The following is a 24,353-nucleotide window of genomic DNA, read 5'->3' as shown; positions in this document are numbered from 1 at the left end:
TTACTTTATTTTATTTATTTGGTACCAGCATTGCCAATAAGGCGTTACAAAAGTGAAGATTTCCTTCAATAGACAAAAGGTTAAAGAATGCATTGTTACACTTGAAGCATGGTAAAACCCTTCACAGATGTAAATTGTGCCGCACCAGCCGGAAGAAAATTTTATGCGCGCGCTGCCTGGACAGAAAAAAAGAAAGAATATTGCACAACGCCACCCATGAAAGCAAGTCATTGATTTTTAAAGGGCGATCCTTTCTTTGGGATATATACGAAGGTGTTTTGATGTTTTTCTACCGACTAATGTCACTTTGGGAATGATTATGTTCTAAAACAATTTCAAACAGATCTTTCTGCTGCGAGTCTTTAGGTCCGGCCACTGAACAGTATGTTTAGCCTCTAGCCTCTGCCAAGAGTATGTTAGCCTCCGACAGGTTTCTGTCGTAGTTTTCAAGGAGAAATCTGGCTGCGCTGTTTTGTATTTTTTGAAGTTTTATAATTACCTCTAAGGTTTAAGTGCCCAATCTTACCCATACGCGCTCAAATATTCATCGCACTTATACTAAATTTAATTAGTCTTAGAGGCCATAGGGTGGGGAACAGAAATTTTGCCTAAAAAAACTGGGAATCAAAGCCACATTCCGAAGTAAATTATGTGGCCCGGCGATTGAAAGTCCGAGGAGAGAAAAATGCCTATATATTTGAATTATTTTCCTGCACCTACATTAGACTCACGGGTTGGATACGTGTGCTCTTGATAGAAGCCCTTTTTTGTAAAGGTGACGGGCAGACGTGCACACACATTGAATGACATATTGCAACGTAGACACCATGTTTCCACCATGCCATAATAAATGTGCAAATCTTCGTAGTCACTTTGATCATTAATGACTCTTTATAAGGAACAGTCAAATATGCCTGTTAGAAACGATGACGCAATAGTTAACAAAATTTTTTTGTGTTACATTAAGCAATATTGCCGTGTCCCGCTTGCTTCCCAGTTACATTCTGGTGCACATGATGAATGACATCCCCATCCCGCCCCGGAACTTGGGAGCCTGTTGTCTGCTCAGGCATTCAGTTGTACGTACGAGATGCTCGGATACACCCAAGGCGAACCTGTTCCCGCACACTCCGCCGATAACCCCTCTCCATCCCCAGCCTCCACCACACGATGACACGACGCCACCGAGTCGAGACGAACCAGACAACACAATGAAGACCCCCTACCCCTGCTGCTTTGCACGAGCCAGGGCCTCCGCCGTGGACTATTTAGGACAACGGGGCCTAACCATCTGTGGGTCTTTATCCAAAAGAGGCCGTCTCATCCTGCATCACGTCAGCAAGCCGTCAATCCTCTTCCATCCCTTCCTGTTCATTCCCTTTGTTGCTCATCGTTTCTATAGGTAGCTTTTGATCAGGACGATCAGTTCTTCACACTGCGGTGATGTCATAGGAGAATACGAAGAGGGTATTTTCGTGGGTAGAACGCTTGCACTGAGCTCACTGTCCATTAAAATTATTCTTTCATCTTGAACCATTAATACATAATAGTAATAGAGACGGATGTGTGGGTGCTGGTTTGTAATCGAAATTGTTTTGCCCACGATACTGACGGTATATCTAACGATACGTGTAGGCACTCTGACTGAACTAGCTTCTTTTATGGTCATATTATTCAATAAATCTCCGCTATATCAAAACAAGCCAATGACAGGAAAATGGCGATTATAACACACGATCCGAACGAAAAGGTTCTTACGGCGGAAATGTGTGTACTATCTGCTAATACAGTTGTCTTCCATAGCCTACGTGCCTTGATAAACATTCGAACAAAGATATTTTTGTCATATAGAGGACCACAATACACAGCACTTCTCTCCCACTCGACGTTTCTTTTTCAGATCTCCGCTCCACGACTCAAGACATTGTTGATATAGCAGTTTCTATGCAGCGCCATCATACCTATTCTCGTTTCCTGTACACATAAGGCTACAGGTGAGAATGTAGCTCTCTTTTATGTGGTTTAACTTATTTACTAGTCCCCTCCAATTGCAGTGTATAAGGAATCCCATCATGACTTATGGGGATCTGTTAAGGAAACTTAGGTCTCTGTTTGTTTGGGGCCCGTTAGTGTGTTTTTTTTCTTCTTTTCTTCAAGAAAGCTCCGCTGGCGCAGCAGCAGAGGTGAGCTCGGCGTTACGTCCATCTCGTCACTAGAGGCTCTGGAGGCCCTGGAGAACCCACGGGTGAACTATTTGTAGGCTTCTTCCGAAGGGGTAGCCTGGCGTGCCCGAGTCAGAGGTCCGTGGCCTTTTTCGAGGCATGCGCAGCTTTTTTAGCTGCGTCAGCCCTCAGGCTCCTCAGTGAGCCTGAGGGCAGACGCAGCGAAAGTAGCCGTGCGTCGCTAGGCTCAGCCTCAGGCTCACATGTGTGGCCTGGGCAGGTGCCCAAGTCCAGTGTGGCGCAGCGCACTGTCGCAGCACATCGGCGAAATTTGTTCTTGCTGCGAACTAGAATGGGCCTACTATCTGCCCGAATCGCTTACGTGCTTCTTTGAAACATATATTCTTTTTTTTAAACTCTGAACCAGTGTACATTGTCTGGGACAAAGGTTCGTACAGTTCTTCTCAGTTATCCTGCCTCTATGTATTCTGGGTGCTCAGTAGAGGAAAAAGTCAGGACTATGTGTTTTGTGAGCATTAATTACCGTATTTAGAGATGTTTATTTGGCGGACTTCACTAACGTTTTGGTCTTTAAGACCCTTCAATATTTTTTCATTGTTAAGAGTCAAATTTTTTCAGATATCACACCTTTCACTGTATTCAGGAATCGATGCGCACTAAAAAAGGCAGCATGTTTCCAAGATTGTACCCTTTTATAGTTTGAAATATTCGCTTTGTCACGGATCTGAAGGAGTAGGCCGCCGCTGGCAAGTTTCGTCACCTTCTAGCCAAAGCCCAAAGCATCCGTCAGAGACATAGAAAGTATGAGCGCCGATATCTTCCTGCCTGCTTTTTCCGTTTCTTTACGGTGTACCACTCGATACTTCTGAAACCCTTCTTGTTTTTTCGTGAACTAAGCTGTTGTTTTGGTGCACACTCTTTTATGAGAGCGATCGTATTGTTGGTGAGGGGCAGCCAAAAATGTATATATTCTTCCGCCGTGGTGGCACCACCGTCCAAAGAGCCGAACTAGGGGATGGGACCGGAACTTCCAAGCAAGCCCTGTCCTCGACTGCTGCGCATCCCAAATATAACACAATATCATGTAAACAGTGCAATTCACCCCACAAGGTTAACCCCAGCCAGGAGGGAAAAAGTAAAAACAAATAAGTGAGTACTAGGTAGGGGAGTTGCAAGAAAACCACACGAAAATGAAAGATCGAGTGGAGTAAAGGAATGGGCGACTGCACATTACCGCCACTGGTGTCAGGACGCAGGTGCCCTCTACAGGAAGCTGGGGCCAAATTGGTATGTTGCCTCCGCCGATAAGCCTTAAAGGCCGAAACACTCGGCATCGGCTCAACCACCAGGGTCCCCTTTTTCCCTGCACACAGCGCTGCCCGCACGCCGAAGCGTGGATGCTCGAGTCCGTGGTGGCGCAATGATCACCATTATCCCCCTGCGGGGATGTCCCGACACATGCTTGGAAAAAAGTGGTGTTGCAGTTCACTACTACCAGCATGTTGCAGATGCCCCTGCAGAGTTCTGCCGTGGTTAGTATGCTGCAGGTGAAGTCTGGCTGTTGACTGTAAGCACTGACGTTTGGCTTCAAATGCGTTTTAGCTAGTTTAACCCATCGGTTACCACATATATTAAAGCGAAAGCTTTACTACTCCCTTCCGTAGGTTCTTCGCCGTGTGCGCGTGAAAGCTAAGACGTCACTCAGCCGCCACCACCGCCGAAACCGAGCGCTCGTCTCTGTTTCTATAAGCTGTCGGCGTTCATTGTGTCAATTGGCGATGCAGTTGGCAACGTTCTAGGCTCCGATGATTCTGAGGAAAGGAAGGGCGCATAACTGGCGCCCTAGGTCAGTGGACGCCTCAATCGCGACTTGAGGTACGTGACGGTGGGGAGAGAGAGATGCGGGCTGCATGCATTAGCGCCGACAACGTTGTGGCAAACACGCGGCAGTGCAGCAATAGGCCGCAGCGTTAATTTAAAGGCCAACCTCTCGCGATCAACCATTAATTTAACTAGCCATCTGCCAGAGTGGCAGGGTGAGCGCTTTGTCTACCTAGAGTGCGCAGCGCAGTCACAGACGCCAAGCCGCGTCACTTGCCCGATACAACACACCTTTCGCTCTCTATCCAGGATCAGCAGTAGCTAAACCGCAGCTACTTTATTTTTGTTTCAGCACATTGTGAAGTGCTGAGTCCTGCACAGTTTATCTGAAGAGATATGTATTTACCTCACAGCTTGTAAAGCCTCTCAGTGGGCTATCAAACGTAACATACATGCCGCTGTGCCCACAGTGCGCCTGAACATATCGCAGTGCACACTTATTGAAAGCTTCGTACAGTTTTCATTTTTCTCGTCGCATTTCACACGAAAAGACGCCACGAACCAGGGAACTGTACACCTTGGTTTGGTCATGCGATGATGTTATGCAGCGAGAGTTGTTGGAATATGAATAAATAAGTTAAAGAAGTGATATTAGGAAAGCGACTGCCGTTACGCAAGCGAGGAGTGGTTCAAACTTGAAACCTGAAGTAGTATTACCAGAGGAATTCCTTGATTCTTCGTGCTTACCTTGGAAACGCACCTCGACCATTGGCGTTCACTTTTCCGGAGACAAGGTTTCTCACAAAAACGGTAACCATTGGTGCGCCTTCCTGGCGGCCGTCCTAAATGGCGACATGGAGGTCGACATCCGCGCCGCCCATGCTGACTCCAAAGAGGTATTGCTACGCAGGTTGTGCCGCATGTCACACTCAACCCAGCAGTAATCTAGCCGCGGCCGGCAAAGAACCACGCCCGCTTTGACGAGTTGAGTTGAGGTGAGGTGTTGAATGCTACAGGTGGGGTTAGCCTTGTTTTATCTGACGGCAGTTGCTCCACCGTAGCGTCCCTTCTGTGCTAATAATGTTCTAAAGCCTGTCGCATCTACCCCGCTATGCGCACAGTCTCTTAAATCACACACATTCCTCTCCCACAGTCACCATCTATGCACACAATAACTCACACAGTCCACATAACAGTCCACTCCAGAAGTCACCATCTATGCACATTCAGTCACAGTAGAACATAGTAATATTGTAGTGACATAATCCATACACACATTCGCTCACAGTATAACGTAGTCCACTCCAGAAGACACCATCTACGCACACATTCAGTCACAGCAGGCCATAGTCCGTTCCAGCTGTCACCATTAAGAAACAAGATCCGTGTCCTGCAAAAATGTTAAAAGAAGGCGTGCAGCCTCCCTTCTGCATTTCCGGTTTCCACTCGGGTAGACAATGTCCTGAACTGTGCTGTGACGGGTTCCTGTCTTTTTGAAGGAAGCGAACATCACACACCTTTCCGCGTTGTACTCTGGGCAGTACATAATATTGATACGTGCCTCTGTGGAAGAAGAAAAAGCGCCTGCATACGTGGAGGAAGAGGATGTTTCTCTCCCGCTCGCGCGCTCGGACCACTTAGGGACCGCCACAGTTTTACATCTCGTCTCCGGAGGTTCTCCTTCGAATTGCTCGTAACATTTGGTGGAGGTGCTGGGCTACGCTTCCCGACTACCGCACTCCGCACAACATCACAACGAAACTCACACCTGTCCACCAGCGACCCAGCCGCCGTATCCGCGGGGAGTCGCCTGAATTTGGGCCCCTTCCCCCGCCTAAAAGAACGACGCAGCCTCGGCCACCGAGCATAACTGACATGGCCACTGACACCGGGTCCCCGGCGCCGACCCAGCCTAGCCCGGTCAGTCCAACTGCCATTACCACTGACCCCCGGCTCCTAGCGCCGATCCTTTGGCACCCACCGCGAACACCACCATCTTTTCACGGAGACGTTTTCGAAGACGCTGAGGATTGGCTGCAGACCTCCGAGCGGGTCGCCCACTACAACGGCTGGAGCGACGAGCGCAAGCTCCATAACGTATATTTTGCTCTGGAAGAATCTCCCCGGACGTGGTTTGAAAACCACGAGACTACCCTTCCCACCTGGGAGACGTTTTGCCAGAATCTCCTGGCTACATTCCTCAACGCCGACCGCCGGGAGAAGGCTGAAGCTGCTCTGCACTCCCGAAACCAGCACACGAATGAAAGTGTGCCCATGTACATCGAGGACATGGCCCTTCTGTTCAAGCGTGCCGATCCCAACATGACTGAGGAGAAGAAGCTTCACCATCTGATGCGAGGGGTTAAGCAGGAGCTCTTCGCAGGCCTCGTACGCAGCCCACCTCGCACTGTAGCGGAATTTCTCACCGAGGCGGCCACCATAGAGACGACGCTCCAACAACGGGTTCGCCAGTACAATAGGGACATCAAGAGCATTTTGCCCGAAACCATTTCGTCGTGCCTAGGCGCCAGTACAGACGCATTGCGCGAACTAATTCGGTCAGTTATCCGGGAGGAACTCCAGCGGTTCCGACTGCCCCAGGTTGTGCCTGGGCCCCTGGCAGCGCTGACAGAAGTCGTCGGGGACGAAATGTGGCAGGTTGAGCATGCGCTTCCTTTTCCCGAAGCGCCGCCCCAGTTCGATGCCCGACCCACATATGCATTCGTTGTACGTCGCTCAGCTGGCTACGGTCCCGCTACTCCGACACCTGCCATGAGCAGCATTGACACATGTCACGCAACCGCACCTGGCTCCGCTGTTCCCTCGACGTCTGCTGTGAGTAGCACCAACCCATATTATGCAACTGCCCCTGCTACAGCTCAGCCACGTCCTCGGAAGTCAGATTTGTGGCGTACACCGGACCGTAGGCCTCTGTGCTAAAACTGTGGAGAGCCCGGTCATCTCTACCGAGCCTGTCCGTACCGCCAAGTGAGTCTTCGCGGTTTCCGTCCTGACGCACGTTGTCCTCAGAACGGTGAACGACCGCCTGAGATTGCGGAGCAACTCTGGGCGCGCCAGAACCGTGTTTACTCTGGAAGGCGCGAGTCCCGTTCGCCTTCGCCTCTCCGCTATCGTGCGTCCAGCCCCGGCCGTTCCGCTGGACGCGGCCCCGGCCGTTCCGTCCAGTTCCGCTGGCCGTTGCTCGCCCAGTCCTCGTCGGGAAAAAAACACCAGCGACCTCTGCAGGCAAGGCCGCTGACATCGAGATGTGTCAAGATTCTGCATCGCGAAACCATCGAGCCTACGATACCTGGACAGAGAGAGGCAGCGACAGTACCCGATACGCTGCATCCGATTTGCGGGTGACAATTGATGGCACTGAGGTTACCGCGCTGCTCGATGCCGGTGCTGATTATTCCGTTATGATCCGTGCCTTTGCTGGAGACCTTAAAAAGGTTCTGACACCGTGGACGGCGACCCTGGGCGGACCGCTGGTGGCCACTTAAATTTCCCTTTTGGCAAGTGCACGGCTAGGGTTGGAATTTGTGGTTTCACGTACGTTGGTGAATTTCTCGTGCTCTCTGAGTGTTCCAGAGACTTGATTCTGGAGATCGACTTTCTGCAGGCGAACGGTGCTGTGATCGACTTTACGGACGCACGTGTCACGTTCTCGACCAAACAGGCCGTGGCCCGCTTTGATTCCCGAGATCCTTGCAGCAACGCTCTGCGCATTGTCCAGAAGGACGTTACGGTGCCACCGCGGTGCAGTGTATTTGTGCTCGTGCGGAACGACCGATTCCACGATTACGAGGGCGTGGCAGATGGCCATACTCCACTGCTGCTTGAGCGGGGCCTTGTTGTTGCCCGAGGTCTCGTCCGACTACGTGACTGCCGTACCAACATCCTCCTGACCAACTTTTCCAACGAATATCAGCACCTCGTCAGAGGCACGGCTATTGCTTTCCTCCACGACGCTGCTGAGTTTCCACGTTTGTGCCCCGTGGGGGGATCCACTTCAGAGAACGCTTGCCCACACCACGCTCTTCAGTCAGTCAAAATACATCCGGCCTTGCCATCTGTTCAGATGGATCTTCTGTCGCGCCTCTTGGCAGACTTTGCGGACTGTTTCACTACGTGTTCGAAGGTCGGCCGCACTCCACTCGCCAAGCACCGTATCATCACTGATGCGACTACGCGACCCGTCTGCCAGCGCCCCTACCGTGTTTCGCCGATGGAGCGAGAAACCATTCAAAATCAAGTTGCCGAAATGCTTGCGGACGATGTCATTCAGCTGTCCATCAGCCCATGGGCATCGCCGGCGGTTCTTGTCAAAAAAAGGACAACACTCTGCGTTTCTGTGTTGACTATCGAAAACTTAACGTGACCAAAAAAAGACGTTTACTCACTGCCCAGGATAGACGACGCGCTCGATCGATTGCGGGACGCCCGATACTTCTCGTGGGTACTGGCAGATTGAAGTGGACGAAAGGGACTGAGAGATGACAGTTTTCGTGACGCCCGACGGCCTCTATGAGTTTAAGGTGCTCCCATTTGGTCTGTTCTCAGCACCGGCCACGTTCCAACGCATGATAGACACCGTTCTCTCCGGCTTGAAATGGCAGACCTGCCTGGTGTACCTGGACGATGTCGTTATATTTTCGACCACGTTTGACCAACACTTGGAGCCACGTTTGACCAACACTTGGAGCGGCTGCGCATTGTGCTACATGCACTCAAATCCGCACAACTCACCATCAAAGCCGAGAAATGCAATTTTGGCTTTGAAGAACTTCGCTTTCTTGTTCACGTTCTCAGCGCACAAGGTGTTCGCCCGGACTCCGACAAGACCGCTGCCGTCTCAGGTTTTCCGCACCCAAGTGACAAGAAGGGCGCTCGCCGGTTTTTGGGTCTGTGCTCGTATTATCGGCGCTTTGTTCAAGATTTCTCGCGAATCGCCGAACCGTTAAACTCACTGACTCGAGACGACACGCCCTTCGTGTGGGGAAGCGACCAAGAGGCTGCATTTGTCGAGCTTCGCAACCGTCTACAACGTACTGCGATACTCGCCCATTTCGATGAACACGCTGCCACGGACATCCACACTGATGCCAGCAAGTCGGCCTTGGTGCGGTACTGATCCAGTGGCAAGACGGTGCCGAACGGGTCATCAGTTATGCCAGCCGAACACTTACGCGCGCCGAGACCAATTATTCTATGACGGACAAAGAGTTTCTTGCAGTGATATGGGCCATCAGCAAGTTCCGGCCGTACCTCTACGGGCGACCCTTCCGTGTGGTAAGCGACCACCACTCCTTATGCTGGCTGGCGAGCCTCAAAGACCGTTCAGGACGCATGGCTAGATGGAGCTACGCTTGCAAGAATAAGACTTAACTGTCGTCTACAAGTCGGGCCGTAAGCATCAGGTTGCGGATTGTCTGTCGCGTGCGCCTATCACTATCGGTCCCGAGGAACCCGCCGATGATTTTCTTTTCCTGGGCGCTAGTAGTACCACCCAAATGGCACAGCTTCAGCGGGCGGACTCGGATTTCGCGCCGCTCATCGATTACCTCGAAGGCGTCGACGCTCGCATCCCGCATGTCTTTCGTCGCGGGCTCCACACCTTCAGTTTACAATCTGGTGTTCTCTAAAAGCGCAACTTTTCCAGCAGCAGAAAAGCGTTCCTATTTGTCGTACCATCACAGCTGCGGCCAGAGATGTTGAGTGCCTGTCATGATGCACTCTCCGCCGGCCGTCTCGGAGTAAGTCGTACACTCGCGCGCATTAAGCAGAAGTATTATTGACCCAGGTTACTCCCATCAGGGCGGGCCTACGTAAAAACATGCCGCGACTGCCAACGTCGTAAGTCTCCTCCGTTGAAACCAGCCGGGTTTCTTAACCCCGTCGAACCACCGAAGACCCCTTTTCACCAAGTGGGCATGGACCTTCTTGGCCCTTTTCCGAAGTCTTCATCTGGAAAGCGTTGGATCGTCGTTGCCACCGACTACCTGACACGGTACTCTGAGACCACGTCTCTTGTCAAAGGCACTGCTGCTGAAGTGGCGCAGTTCTTCATACACAACATTGTCCTGCGTCATGCAGCCCCCGCCGTTGTTGTTACTGACCGGGGAACTGCTTTCACTGCCCGCTTAACCCAGTTCATGATGACTCTGACGCACACCAGCCATCGACGTGCTACGGCCTATCACCCACAGACAAACGGATTGGTAGAGCGACTCAACCGCACTCTAGCCGACATGCTTTTTATGTATGCTGACGTCGAGCACCGAACTTTGGATACCATTCTTGCGTATGTAACGTTTGCCTACAATACCGCCTTGCAGGCGACAACCCGACTGACCCCCTTTCAGCTTGTCTTCGGTCGGCAAGTGACCACTCCGTTGGATGCTATGTGACCCGTTGTACTGCGACTCTGACGCTGACCTCGACGTAGAGACCTTCGTTCAGCGAGCTGATGAAGCGCGGCAATTGGCACACCTGCGAATTAACCGCCAACAGGAGACTGACGCCGCTAGGTACAACCTCCGACGCCGCTTTCGTCAGTTACGCGCCTGGCGACTTGGTGCGGGTGTGGACACCTGTGCGTCACCGCGGCCTTTCTGAAAAGTTGCTGCGCAGATACTTCGACCCTTACGAAGTAGTGCGCCGCATCAGTGATGTGACGTATGCAGTTACTTCCGTCCAAGCGGCTTGCTCATCGCGCCGGCCGCACCGTACTGAAGTCGTGCACATTGTTCGCATGAAGCCTTGCCACGACGGACTCCCTCACTGAACAGCGGTTCTTTGCAGCTGTATTTTGCTGATATTTTCCTCCTAGCCGCATCGTGGCGATGTTGCACAAGAGGGGGCAGTGATACGTCCCACTGTGGAAGAAGAAAAAGACTTTTTCCATCGCAAAGATTGGAAGGCGGCTCTTGCAGGGTGAGCAGTCACGTCAGTGGATGGCCAAGTTGCTTGGGTTTTTATCTTTCACGTGCAAGTTGTGCTCCTGCAGTCTTTTGTTCAAACAGCGATCTGTCTGTCCGACGTATTCTTTGCCACAGGACAGAGGGATATAGTAGACAACTCCCGTAGCGCATGAGACATACGTGTTTTTATGTCTTATTGTGCATTCTTTCCTTCGTTCGGTTGGTCTGTTTACGCGCCTGCTCAGTCTGGAAAGGCGGTGAGGAGCGGAAAAAATAACCTCCACTCCCCCCTTTTTCCCAATTCTTTTTAAATTGTGAGAAACTTGGTGAATGTACGGAATTACTGCCAGTTTCTTGCTCCCCTCTCTTTCGTTGGATGTACTGTGCGTATTGCTTTGCATGGCGCTGAGCAGTTTTTTGGCTATTGAGGAAAGAAGCAATACCGGGTACCCGGAATGAAGCATTCGCTGGGCTTGATTCTGGAAACTTGTCTCTAAGAGTGCTCACAGGACTTGGTTAACACGTTGTTGAAGGCGGCTTGAACAATGTTTCTCTTGATTAGCTTCGAATGCGTCGAGACATAAGGTAAGACTGGCTTGTTGGCCCTTGGCTGAAAAGACCAGCAAAAGTGTTTTGGTGAAAACTGCAACCTGAGCTCGAGAAAGCGAATGGAGCCATTTTTCGGGATCTCATGGGTTAAAATCAGGTGTGATAAGCATTGATTGAAGATCGCCAACACACTGTCAACCTGCTGCAGGAAATTATCTACGTGGCTGTCTAATAAAACAAGATAATCATCTACATACCTAAGATTTTAAGAACCGGTAAATTTTTTAGTTTTGTGCTGAATGCTCTGCCCTGCTTGGCGAGGTACAAGTCGCTCAAGATGGGGGCGATACATGAACCGATACAGATCCCCTGTTTTTGTTTGAAAAGCGAGCCGTTCCACTCAGAGTAAGTGGATTTTACATAAGTGGATAAAAGCTCCAGAAAACCGGTAACTGAGATGCCGCTAGCAATTTGGAATGTCACGCTGCCATGCTGATCAATGGGCTCGCTAACACATCGGAACAACTCATCATGAGGGATTGAGTAATACAAGTACTTGAGCGACTTGTACCTCGCCAAGCAGAAAAGAGCACTAAGCACAAAACTAAGAAATTTACCGGTTCTTAAAATTTTAGGTACGTGGATGATTATCTTCTTTTATTAGACAGCCACGAAGACGGTTTCCTGCAGCAGGTTGACAGTGTGTTGGCGATCTTCAATCAAAGTTTATCACCCTGATTTTAACACATGAGTTCCCAAAAAGAAATGGCTCCATTCGCGTTCTCGAGCTCAGGTTTCAGTTTTCACCAGAACACGTTTGCTGGTCTTTTCAGCCAAGGGCCAACAATCCAGTCTTAACTTATGACTCGGCGCATTCGAAGCTAATCAAGAGAAACATTGTTCAAGCCGTCTTCAACAACGCGTTAACCAAGTCCTGTGAGCACTCTCAAGAGACAAGTTTCCAGAATCAAGCCCAGCGAATGCTTCATTCCAGGTACCCGGCATTGCTTCTTTCCTCAATAGCCAAAAAACTGCTCAGCGCCATGCAAAGCGATAAGCACAGTACATCCAACGAAAGAGAGGAGAGCAAGAAACTGGCAGTAATTCCGTACATTCACCAGGTTTCCCACAATTTAAAAAGAATTGGGAAAAAGGGGGGAGTGGAGGTTATTTTTTCCGCTCCTCACCGCCTTTCCAGACTGAGCAGGCGCGTAAACAGACCAACCGAACGAAAGAAAGAATGCACAATAAGACATAAAGACTCGTTTGTCTCATGCGCTACGGGAGTGGTCTACTCTATCCCTCTGTCCTGTGGCAAAGAATACGTTGGACAGACAGGTCGCTGTTTGAACAAAAAACTGCAGGAGCACAACTTGCACTTGAAAGATAAAAAATCAAGCAACTTGGCCATCCACTGACGTGACTGCCCACCCTGCAAGAGCCGCCCTCCAATCTTTGCGAACACCAGAATCTTGGCAAAAAACAAAAACCAGCTAACTCGGGAAATAATTGAAGCAGCCATCATTGACAACCTGAAAGCAGGCTGCGTCAGAGTGCCTTCAGTAGCCCTTTTAGAACAAGAGATCGCATTCCTGTCTGGGTCAGTATGATTGTACTGTTTTCGAGGCCACCTTAACAGTTTTCGGCACTCATCTCAGCTCTCTTCACGTCTATTTTTTTTTTGGCCTCTTAAATGTTGCCTCGCTTACGTCATCTTTTTACTTGCTTTTGGCGCCCCATTGAACTTTTGGCTTTGTTATTTTTTAGCCTGCACCCTTGTTATTCGTATTTATCTTTTTCATGAATTTTTGCCTGTTAATTGTTGCCCCATCAATGCCATTTTCTGACTTGATTTTATTCCGATTCTTCGCCTGTTTTTAATGTCTCGCTTTTTTCCACTTATGTTTATGCCTGGCTTTTTCCTTGTTACCTTTTTTTGGTTCGTTCGCGTTTGTAAATTCTCGACCGAGCCTTGAATGCTTTGCTCTTTTTTTTCGTGCCGGTGTTTTTTGTCGGGATCAAACCCTCCCTGAATGCACTATCAAAACGTGACTGAGACTATCCTCGTCGTATCTGTGCAGTAGACGCGCTTGCGTGTTAATTCTCTTCTGTTACATATAAGGCAGGGTTCAGACAAGTTCAAAATAAAGTTTACAGTTCAGCGCAAGCGTGTGTTTGTGTCCTCCCTGTGTCCTTGCCTGCTAGCGCTGCGATTCCATGATGCTCGTGATAGAACCTTTTCGGTGCTTAAGGTGCTCCCTAATCGTGCACGAACCGCACGATCACTTATAAACTTGTAAATGAATCTTAACATATGGCTCTGTATGTCCATGCCTTGCAAACTGTTTAGAATTGAGGTCTGAAGCCCGTTGTCGTAAGCTTCCGCAATGTCAAGAAAAATGCCCAAGGTAGAAAGGCCGAAAACTATCTGGTGTTCAATGTGACTCACCAAGTCTAAGACACTATCTTGGGCACTAAAACCTCGGCCGAATCCTAGCTATCATACATGTTGGCCGTGCCTTGCTGTCCTCAAGCCACTAGGATAAGCGCTCATTTACCAGCTTTTCCTTCAACTTAGCTGCACAGGAGGTCAATGACAAAGGACGATAAAAGGGTGGTCCGTCCTGTCTTTGCCCGGATTCAGTACTGGAACTACATGTGCCACCTTCCATGTCGGAGGAACATCGCCAGTCTCCCAAACTCGAAGGATGAAGTTTAGAAGCTCCTTTCTGAGTTCCAAGGGCAGATTATTCCGCATTTTATTGTGATGCCGTCGGAACCTAGTGCACACCGGCGCCGCAGGCCACTGAGCGCAGTCTGAAGCTAACGAAGCCTGAACGGGACGTCCATGATAGACCGGGAGAAAGCAGGTGGTGTATATATATCAATTCCAGAATTAGCACGTACAAGTGCGTCTGCAAATTCCTATGCCTAGCACGCAATAGGTTTTTCCTTGCGTATTTCAAGAGCATCAAAAGGCTTCGAAGGGCGAGATTCTCCAGCAAAACTGCCAATTACTCCCCATATTCTCGTCATCGGTGAGAACCCAAACTAGCGCAGAATGAGGCCCATTTCGACCTGTACAGCTTGTTCGAGTGCCGTCTAATAGCAGAACTCAGCCTATTGAAGGTAGTCTTCATTTGCCTGTCGTCCTCCTTATGCACGAGTTGGCGCTCCGCCCTTCTCGCTGCGCAAAGGTTCCTGAGTTTTAAATCCGGGGCCGGAAAATGATCAGGTAACTTGACCGCCATGGTTGCTGCCAGCTTACTAGAAATCATTTCTATAATATAACCAGAAACACGTTCTAGGTGCTCTCTGTACTTGTCCCATTTGACCGCAATGATAATTTTAGGACCATGCACATGAAAGTCGGCAGCAAACAAAAATTTGATAGTGATCACTTCCCATGCGGTCAGGTGCTGTTGACCACCTCACGCGGACGTAAGGTGAATGCAGTGTCAGTCAGGTCTATAGCTGTCGCTGAGGCTGTAGGCAAGAAGAAAGTGAGGCTTTCGTCATTTGCAACACACAGGCTCAAACTGTCAATAACGTCTGCGAGTTTGCGTCCACGGGAATCTGTGTTCCTGTCACCCCAGATGGCATGATGGATGTTGAAATCACCGCAGATGATTCGAGGAGCTGGACAGCGGTCGCAGAGCTGCTACAGAAACAAATCCAATGCTACCTTCTTCCGCGGGGACACATACACGGATGCGATAGAAAGAGTTCGAGAGCCGAGCTGCGTTCTCACAGCCGCTAAATGAATGTCATCCGTGCAAAGATCGGCAACGCCTAGAGAAACATGTGGAATTTCCCTTCTTATGTAAAGTGCGGCACTTCCTGCAGGAAATGCCTTTATGCTGCAATTTTTATGGGCGACATGTCCAGTCAAACAGCTCCCGCTTGGCAGGTCAGCTTCTGACAGAGTCAATACTGGAACACAAGTCTCTTTCAAGAATAGTTTTAGTTCAGCTAACCGACTTAACATCCCAGCGCAGTTCTATTGCAATATAAACGGCACTTTTCTGTGCATATTAGATCCACGAGGTTTTATCCCATTCATATTAGATCGCAATGAAGTTCGCTGCAAAGGTGGTAATTAGGGACTCAAAAGAAAGCACCAGCTGTAGGAAGTTCTTCAGGTTACCGGGCACCATCGCTGCAACATGTGAACGCAGGGCCCCAAACAAAACATGAAGAACGTCAGACATACCTTGATTTTTGAGCTCCTTATTTTGCGCAATGCACTCACTCACAGCATCTACAAAAGATGCCGATAAGGACACACTCCAGGCCTCAGTAGCTCGTTTTTTTGTCACATGTGCATATGAGAATCCCTCTTGCCATGAAGTCTGGCTGTGATCCGGTCGCTCAGGAACATGGACACTTTTTGCTGGAGGTCGAACAACCGACTCGCACGCAATGGACCTTCGCGTCTTGTTGGACTCAGGTCTCTTACGGACATTGTTGGGTAACGCAACAACATGATCAGACTCCAACACTGGGAACTCGTCTAATCCTGGGACAGGAGTCTCAGTCCGTTGGGTTTTGGGACCAATAATAAAGGATATTTGACAAAGCAGAGCGCTCACATAGAAGGGGCAGCCTCCGATACTCGCTGGATGATCAGCACCGTAATTGGCGCAAGCAAAGTCGTCCTTGCAGGTTTTAAAGTCGTGGTCCACTCCGCATCGCTTACACCGTCGATCCTTTGTACAAACATTGGCCACGTGCCCAAACCGTTGGCATCTAAAACGCTGTGGAAGAGCTTCAGTGAAATCGGCAACTGCGTGTTTTGTGAATCCTAGATCAATTTTTTGGTCGCTCTGAGTTGGGAGCGAATGTCAACACGAAAGAGTTGGTAGGCTTCGCAGCCTATTCTTTTCCTGGAGACTCCACACGACGCACAAGTCGTTACACGTGTAGAACACCTTCTGGTTTCAAATAATCAAGGAAGTCGCGTTCTGAATACCACTTTGGTACGCCCTTAATAACACCGGTGTTCTTCATGTAGGAATGGGGCAACCGCATGTTAACTTTGATGCCAACATTCTGAGAGCTCTGCAGGAGCTTCTCAACCTGCTCTTCCGTCGAGACATCCAGCTGAAGAGCCACGTGCATGGTGAACCTACTACGAATCGGAGCTGATCCCAGCAGTGATTGAATGGTCGCGAAAAGTAAGTTGAGATTCCTCTCTCTTAGATCAACCTCTTTCTCTGTGGGCTCAGCCACTACCGGGATCCCGACCGTTAGCTGCTTGCGATGACTCAACAACTTGAAGCCCTCGTTGTGCACGTCAGCCATATCGGTCACTGACTCGTCACCGTTCACAATCGTTGACTCATCCCCACTGAACGATGAGGTCTTGCTAGACGGGTTGTCGTCTCCATTTCGGTCGCTCAACAGCCTGGGAAGCCATGGCCGCCTCTTCTGAGCCAGGCTCCTTAGATCGGCGTGGTCCCTTTAGGCTTGCCCACACCGGAGCAGCCGTACTATTCCCATAGGACAGTACCGCCTTGAAGATGCTGCTGTCCTCGAATATTCAAATAAAACTAGGTAAATTAGGCAAAATTAGGTAAAGAAAGAGCTGAGGCGACAGTAGGTCGAACAATGTCTTCGTCTTCCTCTTCCTCTCCGCTTTGACAACTTCTGCACCTTTGACGACTCCGGAGGTGCAGGAAGGTGCAGGAGTCGCTTTTACGACTCCCGAATCTGCATGCATTTCTACAGAAACACCTACGCGGGTGCGGACCACCCTCATGTCGACCGCCTAGATAACTGAATATAGGGACCGCAGCTCCGCTCTTTGGTCCACTTTCTTCGGGAATCGGACCTGTATTGATATCCTTAGATATCTATTTTATTCCACATGGGGCGTGGTAGGACCTACGAAATGCGAATAGAAGGGCGTCTCGCGGGCTCTTCGATACAGCATTAATGTCACTTCATACGCGGAGGGTAAAAGGGAGGGGGGGGCGGGGAGCCGCAGACTGTGAACTGTACAGTACCTTGTGTACCTGTCACCACACAGAAGCAAAGCAAAGGACAAAAATACAGCTGCAGCGGCTTTACATTCAATTCACCGCTGTACCAAGTGATGTGATTGCATTCGGGAAACAGTTTCTAATAACGGAAGCAATAGCAGCATGAAATGCAGGCGTGCAATTGCAGAAGGTTTGCATGGCTAAGGGCCGAAAATCGCGTGGAAGAACTAGTTAGGGAGGAGACTTCATGTACTTAAATTGTAAAGGCATTTAACCTAAATGCATTTGATCTAAAGGCCGCTTGCATAAAGGCCTTCACCTGCAAGGCATTTGCCATGAAGGCCATCACCCTGCATACCTTTACTACAAGGTCTTTGTCCTAACAGCCTTTCGCAAAGACCTGGGCGAACGGCGGAAGACCGCTCAAGTTAAGGCCTTCCAGCGTGCACACCTGGCAGGTTACTCCCGACACGGTAAGCACGTGTGGGCTGCCTGCCTATAAGCAGCCTTTTGGCATCCCGAAGCTTACTTCTCCTCCAGCTGGGCGGCGGCCCGGCATCGACGATGGTTGAGGATTCGGGCACCGCCAAAACTTTTCTGTTGCCCCAGTGGGGGACAAGTGTTTTCGAAGGCATTGCCTTCAGACTTCCTTTCGCCGTTTTTCTAAATCTTTCTGTTTCATCGATCGTCTGGTTCAAGAGAGCGCTCACTTTTTAACTAGATGTGCCTGGTTAACAGAGTAGCAGGGACTGCAGAAGAACATGGGCTCATGAAAACAGGCACATAAAAGCAACCTCGATTTATTTTGCGTACTGAACGATCTTCGCACACACAAAAGCACACAACAATGATGATTGCGATCGCTAAGCCTGATGTGCAGCAAAAGTCTCGGGTTACAATCGAATGACTAGCGCTAGCAATGTGATTTTATATGATGGGGCGGTATTGCGCTGCCAGAAATCAGCAGCACGACTGAGGCTTCGCTGTAGAGAGCTCACTATCAGCTTTTGTTGTTATATTAGGTATACTGTTTGAACTCAACCATGGAAAATTAGGAACATCAGCAGGTTTACTCGAACCAACCCGCAAGACAATAAAACATGCAACTGAGGGGTCTTCAGAACGATATGTTCTTAGAACAACAAAAATTAAAGCTTCCGATCGCCTCTTTTCACAATGCTAAAAAGAGTGCCTCACTTCGATTTCGCCCTAAAAGCAACTTTCATGAAGTGGGACAAGCAACCCGCTCCTTCCTCCTTCATTGAACCCCACATTACACCCCAGCTTTGGGTCTAGCTGTTAGTGAACCATTAGCGGGGGGTGGGGTTCCGGCCTTCCTCCTTCTCCACCAGTGCACCCCAGATCTAGAGTGCCAACCTGGCCTCATGCCTGGAAACGCGCTCGTGGATATCGCGGGTGGCTGCCACATATCCCACCGGCGGAGAGTTGTCGACTGATATCCTGTTGGCTACAGGAGGCGAGGAGACCTACGAAGATTGCCAACTTGGGCAACGTCCTTGTCTTCCTGCCTCAGCTATACTACCTGGACACAGAACCCGCCACCTGCCAGGGCACATGGTCAAGTGCCTCTCGAGTATGGCTGCTGGTCATTGCTCTGGTGAGTGTACAGGTGTTAATGAGGCCTCATATCTGAAAGTGGTTTTACGTACGCAGCGTGGCAATGTAGCCGGTTTCTGTAGCTGGCTCTTTTCTCCGCTTCCTCATTAGCACCTATTAGTAGACGCGCAATTCACGCGCGGCATTCACGATATCAAAGTATTGTGTTCAGGACTGTACGCTATGTGTGATGCAAATTTCCATTTGAACGGAGGCGCAGCGCAAAAAGCGGCCTTATGCTGTGCCATGTCAGCGCTCGCTAAATAGCCCCAGGTGGTCGAATTTACGCCGGAGCCCTCCACTACGGCACCTCTACCTCCTTTCAATCCCTCCTCCTCCCATTTCGACAGTGTCCACCGACAGGTGAAAGAGCTTTCTGGTCATTTTCCTTCCATCAGAAACCACTTATGAAATGCAAATAACGTTTCGGTACCATCTTTTTGCAAAAAACTAAGTGAAAGCAATACGAAAATTTTTCACGGTGTCTCAAATCCCTGTCAATCATATTTTCAGATATGATTTTTTTTCGACGAATTCAAATGGCAGATGTCGTTTCAAAGGGCGAATTTTCGTTCCAAGTACGTCGATCGGCGATGAACTTTGCCTTTTGCAATATACTCTATAAGCAGCTTGGTCTATTTGCCGACTTCCAAAACCTGAGAAAAAGTTTTCGACTTTCTGTTTATGAACCAAAAAAAAAGTATGGTTCAGTCTACTACAGTCGCGCAGGGAATTGTTTATCATCGAGCTACTCGTGTCGCTAACTGTGTAAGAAAATCTAGTGTTTGATAGAGGGCGCTTTTTCAATAAAAATATGTTATTGTGAGAGAGTGAACTAAAATGCAAAAAAATGGTTTAGTTAAGGCCCTTGCTGCATTTTTCAGACGTAGTGAGACGTGGTCTTAAGAGCTTATGCGCGGTATTTAGGAAAACCTTCTTTATTGTTTCTTAGCTCATGTACCTTCTAATTATGTGCATAGTAAACAGAGGGCTGCAAAACCTTACACGTCTATGGAATTGCGTTGATATTATTGAAGAACAGTTGAGATCTATCACGTGCTTCAAGGAATATTAAGCCACTTCCAAAATAGGATTTTTGGGTGAAAAAAAATGTCCTTTGCGACATAAAGTTGCCAGCGTTGCCGGAGAGCAGAAATTTAATCATCTCAAGTAGTAAGCTGATTAAATAGTTTTGAAATTTGACTTGTTACCTTTCCCATTTAGGCAACTGGTTGCAGTTAAAGATTTTTAGCCCGTCACCAGTAATTTCAATATCAGTGTTTGGAATTTCGAAAATGCGTTGATCCTCCTTGCACAAATTAGGCTACCTCGCGCCGAAATTATTGCGTTTTCAAAATAGCTCCAGTGCACTTGAGTAGTGAAGTAGGGAAATTTTATCAAGGTGGAGAGCCAAGGCCCCAATCGTATTTTCAAATTTCTAAACGCTGTCGTAGCTATTATTAATGGCCGGCTTCAAATCTCTATTTGCAACATGGTGCCTAACTCTAACAGTTAAAACGATAAATTTGAGCAATTAATTTAGCTGCTGTCTTAAGACGATTCACCGGTTTTCTTGTTTCCGCCAACATTCCCAGCCATATTTTACCTCAAAAGGCTTGTTTTCGAGATTTTGGTACCTATAGTCTCCCATATACCTCGCATTTTGTGCAGCCTGTCCTTTTCTACTAAATTTAGGTTATTGAGATGTTCTTTGAAAAATGGACTAAAGACTGCTCAACGCTTGTACTAATCGCCTTCTATGCAAAGGTCTATTAGTTCGAAAGAGGTTTAGAAGCATTTTGATTATGATGAATATTTATGGTGCACCCCCCAATAAGCCCAACACCAGGTCACGGGAAAGGTTGCAGAGATTGTATCCCCAGTGGGTACCCGGTGGCTCTGGGGACCGAAACCCACATCTCTGGCCTGAGAGGCGTTTGCTCAACACACTAGTTTACACACTTGTTTGACTTCGCTCCCTTCTGGATGCATATATGACTTCCTCTCTTAGCTGTAGCACGAAGGTTTACGTTGATAGTTTCGGTTGGAAGCCGAGCACGATGTAAGAGGCCAGGACATCTTCAATGTAACTTCGTAACATTGCGGTTACCAGCTTCTAGTACAGTTTGCCGAGGCAAGAAGTTAGCTAGATCGGTGTCAAATTTTGTATAACCAGTTAATTCCTTGGCTAGGGAATAATGACCACGTACGCCTGTCTCCGTTAATCCGGAATCGTTTCGTCTTCAATATTGTGATCAACAGATTCGTAAGCTCTTGGATCGCCTCGTAGTACAGGGTCCGAATCAGGTCGCTGTTATCCTCCCCCGCAGCCGTGTTATTTTAAGCCTTACCCACCGCTTCATAGCCCTCTTTGGTGATGGTTCCATGTAGGTACTCGTTGTCTTCTCCTTTATGGGGTGTGTCCTTGACTCCTAGATGTATTGGGTCTCAATAGCACGTGAGCTTGATCTTCTCGGTCAGCTCTTCATCTGTGCCCTGGAAGGTGTGCACCATTCTGCTTATGGCCTTCCCGGTTTCGGCCTTTGTTGTGTCGGATCTATGAGTGCCCTCAGCATTCGCCACGCCTTAGCCGTACCTAGCCTTCCATAGAGCAAACTATTAAAGTATTCCCAAGTGTGCCTTGCGAATTTTGTAGCGTATTCCGCGGCTTTCGCCGTGATATCCGCTAGCGTTAGCTTCAGCTACCTGTTGCGCTTTTGCTGCTTCCGCCTCCTGGTTAACCCCCTCGTGGCTTCCTATAGGTCCAGAATTCGGCCGTCCACTTCCGGTGTCTCCAAAGTCTTGTCCAGCGTTTTCAGGCAGTTTTCCTTGACGTCAGTCAGCGTCTTGCACCATTTTTTCGTTGATTTTGAGCCTCCCAGGTTCCCTTCGCTTACTTCACTGAAGGCCTCCCAATCAGTAATTCTGGCTGTGCCAATATTTCCTTTGAATGTTCCTACTGCCACTTTCGTGATCATTGCGTAGTGGTAACTCCCCAAGTTTTTGCGTTCATTCTCCTCCCCGTCCCTCATTAACGTCAAATCCGGGCAGGTGTCCTGGCTCACGCTGTTTCATATCCAAGTCGGTGATCTGGGATCGGTTTTCGGAACATGGAACTTTTAGCGATAAGTTGAACTTTTGTGCCCCATTTCATCTGCTGCGGTACACAGGTATCTTGGCATTTGCAGTAACTGGTGTAAAAAATCACTGCTCTAATTTGTTTAGAAGATCAGATTACCACTATTCGAACACAACAAGAATACTTCTGCGTATACTCGGGTACAACGGGAAACTCCGCGAATCAGCAAGGACCGAAAGGGTCCCTGACGCAATTCGATGCAGACTCAAGATAGCGCCAGTACCGTGATACATGAACCCAAATCTCTGCAAGGGAAGAAGAGAAGCTAGGTTAAAATATATCCAGAAGACAAACGCCCTGTTGAACCCAGATTTACGTAAACGCGGCTGCATACGAAGGCAAGCAACAGAGAGCAGTGTCAGTAGCTATCAACTCAATACTGCAAGAGAGATCTCCTATCTGAACACGCAACTGTACCGTGCTGGAAGCTGAGAATATGCCTCTGCCAACCGTGAACAAAAAAAAAAACTACACGCAGCGAAGAAATCCTTTCTCCACGGATCTTTCAACTTGAAGGACAACTGCCATGCTTTGAGCTTCAAGAATCAAGCGTTAAGGCTAAAGCGGTTAATGAAAACCAATCAGAAAATACAGGCTTCTTTTTTATTTTAAAACTACGAATGTTCCTTTAACCTAGGAGGGTAGATGTGTAGGCCAGTTGGTGAGACATGAAGGAGCTATACACCGCAGCGGACACGGGACAGAGAAAGAAGACGAAAGAAGACCGCCCTGTGTCGTCTTCTTTCTCTGTCCCGTGTCCGCTGCGGTGTATAGCTCCTTCCTTTAACCTACTGTTTTTCGCGTATTATCGCAGAGGTAGCTCACATATGTTATTTTATCTCTCTCGGAAACAACCAGTCTGAATGTCACCAAAACTCAAAGCCCTTCACCTCGCCGCAGTGGCTCAGTGGTTAGAGCACTCGGCTACTGAGCCGGAGTTCCCGGGTTCGAACCCGACCGCGGCGGCCGCGCTTCCTGTGAGGCGAAACACAACGGCGCCCGTATGCTGTGCGATGTCGGTGATCGTTCATGGGTCTAAATTATTCGGAAGCCCTCTTCTACAGCACCTTTTTCTCTCTTTCTTCTTTCACTCCTACCTTCTTTATTTACTTTTAAGCAAGGTTCGGCTGTACACCGGGACGTGAGACAGATGACCCTGCAAGCAGAGACCCCGGCGGAAAACGTCGCGGCCCCATCTTGTGCAGCCGCCATGATTGGAACCTATGCCAAGTCCCAGTCCGCGAAGCCTACTACGGAGGTCCCACCAGCCCACAGCCAACTACCCACCCAGAAGTGCGATCCCTGTGATGACCAGATGCCACCCACCAGTTCGCCCTGGGCTCAGCTCAGAGCATCCAACCTCCAACTCCGTCCCGGAGCCTGAGGACCAGGAGGTGGGGATGCCAGTGCACCGCAAGAACCGCCGCCCTGCCACCCGCAAAACACGGCTCAAACAGGAACCCGACCACCAGCCACGCCCCAGGCTGCTGTCTAAGAGGACTGGAGCACCCTCCTCTACTGCAGGCCAGTCGTCTGCGAGGTGCGTATCAACAGGCGCCGGAGCCTGATCTCCGCCGATGTCTTGACGGAGGCCCGGCAGCACCTTCTTGACTTGGACCCTGCTCTCCATCTCGGTCTAGGCGTTCGATTCTCCCCCAGCGGTCGTCTACGTCTGCACCATTCATGGGGTCAGCAAGGAGGTGATTGCCTCCACTAGCGCTGAATCCATCGAATTTGCGGTTCCCATCAAGGAAATCGAATATTTCCCGCCCAAGCACTGGTTGTTTACCACAGGTATTCAGGCACACTCACTGGCTACCAGATGTCGGCCACCCAAGTTAATCCACTGGTTGTTCGCCACAGGCATCCTGCCACTCAATGGGTACCGAATATTTCCCACCCAAGCTAATTCACTGGTTGTTCGCCAAAGGCATCCAACCACTCACTGACTACCTAATATTTCCCACTCAAGCTTACACGCTGGTTGTTCACCGCATGTATCCTGGCACACTCAGTTACAGTCCCATTAGTCGTTCCCGAACATTGCTTATTATGCAATATGTGCTTTGCACTGCCAAATACATCTGTGACGAATGCTTTATTTTGGCAAAATATTGTCTATGAAGTGAGTTTC

At 49.2% G+C, this 24,353-nt stretch overlaps 1 protein-coding gene across 1 annotated transcript; it reads left to right on the top strand.

Moving 5' to 3' along the window:
* The first annotated feature begins 4,850 nt into the window (after positions 1–4,850).
* Positions 4,851–23,603, top strand: LOC144129496 (uncharacterized). The gene is made up of 5 exons (XM_077663661.1): positions 4,851–4,900; positions 5,714–6,839; positions 18,938–19,081; positions 21,517–21,583; positions 23,425–23,603. Exons 1-5 carry the CDS (start codon positions 4,851–4,853, stop codon positions 23,601–23,603), a joined length of 1,566 nt encoding a protein of 521 aa, XP_077519787.1.
* The last annotated feature ends 750 nt before the right edge of the window (positions 23,604–24,353 follow it).

This window comes from Amblyomma americanum, chromosome 4 (genome assembly GCF_052857255.1).
Source record: "Amblyomma americanum isolate KBUSLIRL-KWMA chromosome 4, ASM5285725v1, whole genome shotgun sequence".
Taxonomy (NCBI): Eukaryota; Metazoa; Arthropoda; class Arachnida; order Ixodida; family Ixodidae; genus Amblyomma; species Amblyomma americanum.
This window is presented reverse-complemented; position numbering and strand designations above follow the sequence as displayed.

Excerpts from the sequence above, each read along its gene's own strand:
- LOC144129496 (XM_077663661.1), top strand. The coding sequence starts at position 4,851 with ATGGCGACATGGAGGTCGACATCCGCGCCGCCCATGCTGACTCCAAAG. Across the intron at positions 6,840-18,937 it reads CTGTTCCCTCGACGTCTGCT|GAGGCGAGGAGACCTACGAA; the intron begins GTGAGTAGCACC and ends TGTTGGCTACAG. Across the intron at positions 19,082-21,516 it reads GGCTGCTGGTCATTGCTCTG|ATGTATTGGGTCTCAATAGC; the intron begins GTGAGTGTACAG and ends CTTGACTCCTAG.